The sequence below is a fragment of the Athene cunicularia genome (assembly GCF_003259725.1).
Source record: "Athene cunicularia isolate RWA chromosome 2 unlocalized genomic scaffold, athCun1 chr2_part1, whole genome shotgun sequence".
In the NCBI taxonomy this organism is placed as follows: Eukaryota; Metazoa; Chordata; class Aves; order Strigiformes; family Strigidae; genus Athene; species Athene cunicularia.
In genome coordinates, this window is record NW_020799095.1 from 136,367,333 (window position 1) to 136,376,844 (window position 9,512).

Below are 9,512 nucleotides of genomic sequence, written 5' to 3' on the forward strand. Positions count from 1 at the left end.
AATAACCTCCTTTTTTAAAAAAGCAAATAAACTGTGAGTAGCACTCATGGAGTGCAGCAAATTTTTTAAAAACTCTCCATGATGCACATGAAGAATTCTGATCCAGTTTATGAAAAAGAAAATCAAAACAAAATAACCACAACCCATTCTTGTTTTTATCATTCTCAGGAAAAGGTGACCCAGTATATCCTGAAAAGTGTGCTTTAAATTTTTTTTTTAATTTTTTTTTTTTTTAAATCAGTGAATGGTGTGTGCACTGTGTTGTGTGTCAATTTCCAGACTTTGAAGACATATCATTACCACATTATACCATTGTGCAAACAGTGTTCAAGTTGGGGTCAAATCGTACCGCTTTGCCTTCCACAGACTTTGCGTTTGTGTCATACATAGGGTTTTCAAAAGCAGCTTGTCCATTATTATTTTCATGAACAGAGCATCCTGTATACTGTGTTTTAGGTGCAGTCCTGTAGAAGAAAGACAGAGTATTTGTAACTGCAGTTTTCCTCACTGCCTTGATGTAACTTAAGAAACTGAACAGAATTTAGCTCCCAGTTCCAATTACGGGATTTAAATACAACATCTCAAATTTTTTTACGACATCTGTGCTAAGTACTCTCCTTATAAAGTTTAAGGAATTTATGATTCTTTTAAAATTATGTTCGCTTCCAATCTTAGTTAACAACCTTAGAAGAGGTAGGTATTTCCACTTGGATGATCAGATAAGTAGTTTAGAGTACAACAAAATCTTGTAAAGATGCAATAACTCTCCAGACAGAAAACGGAGATTTTCTTTTATCCCTTTGGACACTCAACAAGTTACTTACACATTCAAGAACTAATTTATAGCTGAAACATTTTCTTTTTCCCTAAGTAACTCACAATATCAAAGTACAATCCCCTGAAAATGCTTCATCTATATTGTTATGCATAATGCGTACTCTAATGCAAATCATCAATATAAAATGTAAAGACAAGTGCTTATGGCATACAGGTAAATATACAAAAAGTTACAAGAAGTTTTTCATATTCTGAAGCAGTTAAAAACCAAGTAGCATTTCAGATTATGGTATGTGTTTTAAACTAATGTTATCCTGCAAAGTATATTGCAATTATTATTGTCAGGTTACCAGATGTAAATCACCATTTTGACAGTTAGTAGGCAATGAATTGTCTTGTCATTAAAGTGATTAAATTTTCTTTACTCATCTAATGCTTTAAAGCTATGGGAAAAGATTACTTAACACTGAATCCAAAGAACTAATACTGGCCTTGATAACATGAAAAAAATTGTTGAATTTAAGACTAATGAAATTGAGAAAGATGACTGGTGGCTGTGTAACATAAGAACTTATAATTTCAGATGCAGAAACAGTTCCATAATGAAACCTCTCAATAAAACTTGCATATACTTGTAAGCCCATAAACAGAGCAGGCATTAAAATAAATTACTCAATATATGACTCATAATTCTGTCACATGTGTAAAAAAAAAAAATACAGGCAAACATCTGTAAGTACACAGAAAGACTGGTTATTATATTATTCCCCCTATGCCCATAGTTTATAGCATCCATTTTGCTATCATAAAGAGAGAAATTTATAACATTTAAAATAAGTAGGAATGAAAGTATAGAACAGTACAATAAACAGATCCCTCAGTCGTTATGTCAGACTTTCATGGAGGTAGGAAGAACTGTCTACATGCACATTTTGCAAACATTTTGTGGTTTTAACAGAAAACTTTATTAACACTCATAAAAATTGAAGGAAAAAAACCACCAAGTCATACAGAAATTCTATATACATAATTTGCACTTACCTTTGTTTATAAAGATAAAAACCAAAACCAGCAAATATAAGGGCAAAGAAAGGCACGAGGATAGCAATGGCCACTGAACTACTATTTGTACCATGTGGTTGATTAGAAGAATTTGAACCCTCAGACATGTTAAGACCTAAAAAGAATAATAAGAAAATACAATATAATATACGTATCTGTTACTCCTGGCACATACTACTCCATCAACTTTAGAATTCAGTAACACCTTGTTATTGAATATAATTATATATATAAAGCACAAATAAACAAAAAGAAACAAGCAGTTTATCAATACACTAAAATAGAGGAAAATAAATTAAATTTTCAAAAAAATAAATTAATGTTGTTAGGAAAATTGTACAGGAACAGCTGTCAAAATATTTTGTTTCAGAGAAGCTCTTTTGGGTCATCATTATGTGTTCAGCTGTATACATACAGCTTTATGTTGAGACCACCTCGAAAGTAAATGTAGTGTGGCATACCATATTCTCATTAATAAGTGGATGCAAAATGTCAGGAGAAAAATACATATACACCGGTACAATAAATATCTTACTGCATAATTCTGTATGTGATTCAGGTTTTGGATGTTATTAACAAATTTTAATGTACCGTGTAACAAAAATTAAAATTTATAATAATGCATATTTTTATTACATTACTGATTATATTTGTATATTTTAGACATTAAAAAAATATTGCATGCATACAAAGCAAACATGATTTCAAGGAAAGAGGCAAACTGAAAGTTCAGCGTGTTGATTTCATTAGGCACTGCTATTGATACATAGAGTGAAAGAGGTAGGGACGATTGTGAAGAGCTGAAGCCAGGTATTGAGGAAAATATAAGCATGAATATAATCTGCTTCATGGCTGAGGAACACATTATCTAGGTTATCTATTCAGACAAGATACACACCTTTTTACTGTGAGGAAAGGAATACCAATACAGCTACAAAGTTGATTTTTAAGCTTTGAACAGGACCTTTTTAGCATTGCATAGGTCATAATATTTTCTGATTTTCTTGATCTTATAAGGTAATATATAGAAATTTTAAAAAGCACAAACAAACAAAAAGAAACAAACAGATAATCATTATACTAAAATACAGACAAATAAATAGAAAAATAAATGTGAGGAAAATTTTATGGGAAGAACAATAAAAATATTTTAGAGAAACTGGCTTTGTGTTTGTGTGCTTGAAATAATGAAGTGGTAAACATGGTAGAAAAAAATCTGTTCAATGATTTCAAATCTCTGTGTTATTGACTATATTAATTACAATTAATCCTCTTATAGAATTTAAACCTGAGTGAACCATTCTGTTCCTAGGAGATATAAACCAATAAAAACTACCTTCAATATATTGCATAATAGAATCTCACAACTACAAAATAAAACAAGAACAAAAGAAAAATCCCTCTGAAAATCAAATGAAGAAATACAATTTTCATAGAGTCTGTCAAAACACTCTCAAGGAAGTATTGCATTTTAATTTTTGGTAGATGACTTTTAAATATTTTTATGAACTTAATAAAGGGAAATACCTCTGTGTATTCAGTTAAATAAAATATCTATTGATTTTTTTTAATAATTTGCATGTGCAAACACAGTGAAAATCAAAATCCCAAGTAGTGCATTTTACTGTGAATCAGAACTGTGAAAAAAGATAGATTTTCCTTTACCTCATCCATTCATTAATAAATCCTTCCAGCACATTCAAGAATTAAAGAATTTCGTGGTTTTACTGAAAAAATAAAAGTGGACAATACTTTGCAGCTGAAAGAACCTAGTTTTGCAAACATTTTGTTTTGGAATTTTGTCTGGAGATAAGCTCTCTATCTAAGGAGCCATTACATTAGTGAAAAGTAATTCCTCTTCTAAGACATTCTTGATAGTATTTTATCGTTCAAGAATTCAGGGTTAACTACATTCAAATTGTCACTGAAGGAGAAATATCACAGTTCTTAGGAAAGTATCAGAAAAGTAAATTATATTCTTTTTCTTAAAGAGCAGAATAGAATATTGTTACAAGAGCTCTATTACCAGAGCTGTCTTCTCCAAGAAAGCATATATAAAGACTATCGGTTTGGTGTAGAACAGAATGTACAGAACCAAGAAGTCAATTTTTAGGAAATAAATGCTTGGCAAGTAAGTAAGATTTTGTTCTTCTTAAGAGTAACAAAGATTTACTTGCAAATACTCAGTGGTTTCACTCTTCTAGCAAATGGTTGGGGGAAATGTTTTGGCACGATGAGCAAGAGACCAGTTTAGCAGAGCATTCTATAACATGGACTTTCTAAAGAGTTATTAAGATGTGAAACCAAATGCATTTTACACGTATTTATAGAAAAACAGTGCTCAAAACATTACAAATGCACAGCTATACTAAGTAGTACATTGCAAGGCATCTGTAACTCCTTACAACTTCTGACAAAACACTCTTTGTAAGTACTACTTAAAGGAGATTTTAAAGTTATTAATATCTCAATATTCTATAAAATGACAGTACTGATAACATCCTGCACATACCCTTAGAGTACTGTACATAATAAATATGGAACAATGAACTATCAAAAGCTTAGAATTTGCTGAATACCTAATCTTTGAAGTCCAAATTGTCCATAATCTTTACCCTGGATGAATCCTTGAAAAACATATGTTGCTCCATCAGGTTCAGCAGAAACCTGTAAACAAAAAGTAGTCTGAATTAAATGGGGAACAGTTTGTGATAAATATATATCTGGAAGAGAGATACCCTAATATGCTTGGCTGGTAGTTATTATTCCCCAATAAAAACACTGTATTTTTTTTCCTAGGAAAACTATAAAGTTCAAAAGAAAAGAGAGAACTGTTAAAGGCACAACTTGGACATGCTGGCTTACAGTCACATGACTACCTTATACTACTTTAACTATATTATTTTTTAAACCCAACTGTGGCAGGTGCACCCACCGAATGAAAATAAGGCTTGGTTGCTGAAGTGTAGCAGCTCAGGGCTGCCTTTGTTCTCAGGATCTCGTGGCAATTGGGGCCTTCAGCCACGAAGAGCCACTACTGACTACGGGTTAGATTGGGCCTGGGGATAAATGGAGCCCCTGGGGAGCCGTTGGGAGCTCGTCCCCTGGAGTAGCGTGCTGTGGTTGGTGACTCTTCCCTGGGGTTGGGACACTGCCCAAGGAAACTCCTTGAGGTAACTTGGGTCATTACACTGCCCTGAGAAGGTCTTTGTGGTTGAGAGCCCTCACTTGTGAGTGATGGAGTGTTTTGGGCTGCCGTTAAACCCTGGGAAGGGGTGCTTTGTTCTGCGTTTTGGGCTATTGCTAAACCCTAGGAAGTTGTTCTGTTCTCCTCTTACAGACGTTTGAACCTGTAATTTGTGGAGGGCTAGCTAATTGTGTTGATGATATATTTGTAATTTTTGATGGTTGCTTGATAATTTGAGAGTCTCTGTAACACCAACAAAACTTCAGTTTCTGGTAATTCAACATGTCAGTATTTTTAAGCATCTTACAGGCTTCATAATTATCTGATTTGTTTAAGAAGTAGATGGCAAAAGTTACAGTTACATTGTAGATAATCAAAAATCCAAGTATTGAGGTTTTAATAATTTAAAAGTAAATAAAAAATGACTTCACATTCAACTGACAGTTAGTTCCTTTGTTCTTTCTCAGTGCTCTATCTCAATAATTAATTATACAACTGTAGACCAGAATAATATTGAATGAGGCCTTGGTAAAATTCTTGTGGGAGGAAGAAAGAGTTGTTATCCTATGACTATCTCCCTTATTAGGGTAAAGTACATTCTAAGCTAACACATTATATTCAGATTTACAGGTACTTGCTTCCCAAGGTCGTTATTAGGTTTAAATTCAGTGGTGCTGAGGCGTTCCTTCAAGATTTTCCCTTAAGCTTTCCTTTCTCAAGGCAACAATAAGTCTTCAGCAATGACCTGAAGCTGATTTCACTGAAGAAAGGGGGTGCATTTCTCAGGTGAATATGTTACTCTGAGGCAAGGCAAACTGTTTGAGCTATTCCAAGATTTAAAAAATAGAAAATGGTCAAATAACATTCTATATGTTATGTAAATAGCATATAGAATGTAGGGGCTGTACTGTGGGCTTTCATACATTTAGGAGTCTGAAAGTAAATTTATTGATTTTTACCATATTTTTTTCGCCTCTAGAGCATGCTCATGAAGCCTAAATTTTGCACAACCCAAGGGTGTTAAGCTCTTTTACCAGTATATTTATTATTTAAGCAGTTTTGAGTTTTTTTGCTTTGGCTTTGCAACTTTAAAAAAATTACTGTTGAAGTAATGCCACAAGTTATGCAAACATAAATTTATGCATAGATTTCAGTATACACATCTTTTCTTCTTTTGGCCTGTGCACCCATACTGGTTTCACTGTAATGATTTACCAGAAGGTGAAACGTAAGAAAACAGACTTGAAAAATAAGATGTAAATAGGGATGTACGAGTGTTCATAATCTTCAAAATCTTAGACCATTTATTTTCTTAAAAATCTACTTTCTTCTCTGGCAAATAAAGTGTCTCAAGCCCCAAAACCATGGAGCTGTTTCCCCACTTTAGGAATAACTTGGGTGATGTTTGTTTTTCCTGTCTGTTTCTGAAGGAATTTTCTTTTCATTGTTTAAACACATCTCATCCACCTGGCCTGTTTCTTCTTTTTACACATCTCCTTCACCTCTCCTCCTCTCAGCTATGTGCTCTCTTCTTCCCCCTTTTAAAGAATAAACTCGGCCCCAGAACCTCGAAGGGGCCTAATGCTTAACCGGAGCTACCTATTCTGTTTTCCCCATACCACAACAGCTGAACTTTTTCATGGTATTTCTAACAATATCACCAAAAAGTAAAACATGACTGCTAGACTAATGATAAAAATTGCTATTATATTACTACTATATATTACTATTATAAATTGATATTTTATTATAATGGTGATAAAAATTCTCAATATATTGGAATAAAATTCAAAGAGAAGAGAAAGGATTCTGTGTTAACATGCATTATAGTTTTGTATATACAGTATGACTATTCCCATATTTTCCCTCAGACCAATCTCCTATATCTTACAATAAAATTTTAATTTCATTTAATGAATTGGAATTGCTAGCAAAATTCCTTTTGATAGGTCTCAGGATTTTTTGTGTGTAGAACACCAGCATGATTTTTAAAAAACCCCACAGACAACCTTTCTCTGTCTTTTGTAGCAGAAATATACTCACAAAACCATCCATAGCCCATTTTTCCTCTTTCAACTTGCTCACAGATGTATGGGAGGGTGCTTTAATGAGATATATGTGAAGCATTAGCCGAGCTTCCTGGCTTTTATACACTCCTGTAGAATATAGTTTTAAAAAATTATTTTTGTGTTGAGTAGAGAAATAATTTCATCTTTAATAAGCATTTAATCTCTTGCCTTAAAAAGGAAAAGTAGGAAGAATAAGTAGTGTTGTTAGCAACATTTTAGTTTAGCAAGATGCATACTGATAGGAATTTTTTTCAATTATCATAGGATTTCAATATAAACTGTTTTTAGAGAGGACAGAAGGGAAACCCTAGGCACACAGCTGTTAAACAGTTACAGTAACAAGCACAGAGAGAACAAACTGACAATAATATTATTTGAAATTGAAAATACTGTTCTGAATCAGGTAGAGTCTATTTGAACCTTTCATCCCCACTTCCAATATTTGTAACTTAACCAGGTAAAGATGGTAATAGAAACATACACATCTAAATTATTTTCCAAAAGCTGGTGCTAAATTAAAAACTTCTAAATTTGAAAATATCTTAAAAAAAAATTTAATTGTTCTTCAATAGTCATATTACAACACATTTCTTCCAGACAATAAAACCTGTGTATATCCTTATTTACTTTGTAGGGATAATTAACTCATCTTCATTCTTGCAGAAAAATGTTTAGAATCCAAATGACCTTATTTGTTATTTTGGAGAATGAAGCTAAAATAGTATGATATGCAAACCCAATAGTGAAAATACAGTCAAGATGTTATTCCCCCACATTTTTAAATATTGTTATAATTTAAAATTCAGATTTTAGATAGAAGACCTTTCTGGTATGATATTTTCTTTCTGTCAGAATGCTGAAATAATTATTCATTCCATATGAAGCTTTTTATTTGTGTAATCATGCAAGGTTATCTTGCTCTTTACATGAACAAATTTAATGATGGCTAAAATTTAAATAGTAACAAAACTAAAACCAAAACCAAGAAAAAGAAAAAAACAACAAACAAACCCCAACACTTATACTTCCACCTCCAGAAAATTCCACCAAACTGAAATTAAAAATCCATGATTTTATAGACTCAATACATCACAGAACAGACTTCATATATTACTGACTAACAAATGTGGATGACTTCAGTCTAGATTTAGTTAGTATGTGTCAGCTACACACCAACTAAACTGGATCTCTTTTTGTTAACTGAAAACTCCAATAACATAGCAGTGCCCTTAATTTTTGTCATTTCCCAGTTTTATGTGCATCCAAATCCTGTGATGTGAACAAGAACTGAAGACAGCTCTGAGATGTAAGAGAAGGTACTGGCTTTCTGTATTGGGTTTGCATAGCAAGGTTTTGGTAGCAGGGCAGGCAACAGGGGTGGCTTCTCTGACAAAGTGCCAGAAGCTCTGCCTGTGTCCAACAGAGCCAATACCAACTGGCTCCAAGAAGGACATGCTGCTGGCCAAGGCTGAGCCCATCAGCAGTGGTGGTAGAGCTTCTGTGATAACATATTTAAAAAGGGGTGAAAAAAAACATGTGCAAAACCAGCAGCAGTCAGAAGAAGGGAGTGAGAATACATGAGATCTCTGCAGACACCAAGGTCAGTGAAGAAGGAGAGAGAGGAGGTTCTCCAGATGACGAAGCAGAGATTCCCCTGCAGCCAATGGTGAAGACCATGGTGAGGCAGGCTGTTCCCCTCTACCCCATGGATGTTAATGGTGGAGCAGATATCCACCTGCAGCCCATGGAGGACCCCACACTAGCACAGGTGGATGTGCCTGAAGGAGACTGTGACTCTCTGGGAAGCCCGTGCTGGAGCAAGCTCCTGGTAGAGAGGAGCCCATGCTGGAGCAGGTTTGCTGGCAGGACTTGTGACCCCGTGGGGGACTCATGCTGGAGCAGTCTGTTCCTGAAGGACTGCACCCCATGGAAGGGACCCACGCTGAAGCAGTTCATGGAGGACTGTCTCCTGTGGGAGGGACCCCATGCTGGATCAGGGGAAGAGTGTGAGGAGGAAGGAGCAGCAGAGACATGTGATGAACGGATTGCAACCCCCATTCTCCATCTGCCTGTGCCGCTTGGAAGGGAAGAGGTAAAGAAGTTGGGAGTGAAGTTGAGCCTGGAAAGAAGGGAGGTGTGGGGGGGAGGTGTGTTAAGATTTGGTTTTATTTCTTATCACCCTATGCTCATTTGATTGGCACCAAATAAATTAAATTAATTTCTACAAGTCGTCTGTTTTGTGCGTAACAGTAATTGCTGAGTGATCTCTCCCTGTCTTTATCTTGAGCAACAAGCCTTTCATCACATTTTTCAGGGTAGTGATAGAGTGGCTTGATGGGCACCTGGCATCCAGCCAAGGTCAACCCACCACACTCCAGTGGAGGGAAAAAAAAAAAAAAAAAAAAAAAGGGCTGCAC

The 9,512-nt window shown here is 34.8% G+C and overlaps 1 protein-coding gene across 1 annotated transcript in view; it reads right to left on the reverse strand.

Annotated features, from left to right (window-relative positions):
- Positions 1–236: 236 nt before the first annotated feature.
- Positions 237–9,512, reverse strand: part of CSMD3 (CUB and Sushi multiple domains 3) — a 622,514-nt gene continuing 613,238 nt past the window's right edge. The window contains exons 68-71 of the mRNA XM_026841511.1: positions 7,070–7,182; positions 4,419–4,506; positions 1,819–1,954; positions 237–464 (exon numbers count right to left, since the gene is read on the reverse strand). Of these exons, the coding sequence (XP_026697312.1) occupies positions 305–464; positions 1,819–1,954; positions 4,419–4,506; positions 7,070–7,182 (497 nt within the window). The 3' untranslated portion in view covers positions 237–304. The remainder of the gene's footprint in view (positions 465–1,818; positions 1,955–4,418; positions 4,507–7,069; positions 7,183–9,512) is intronic.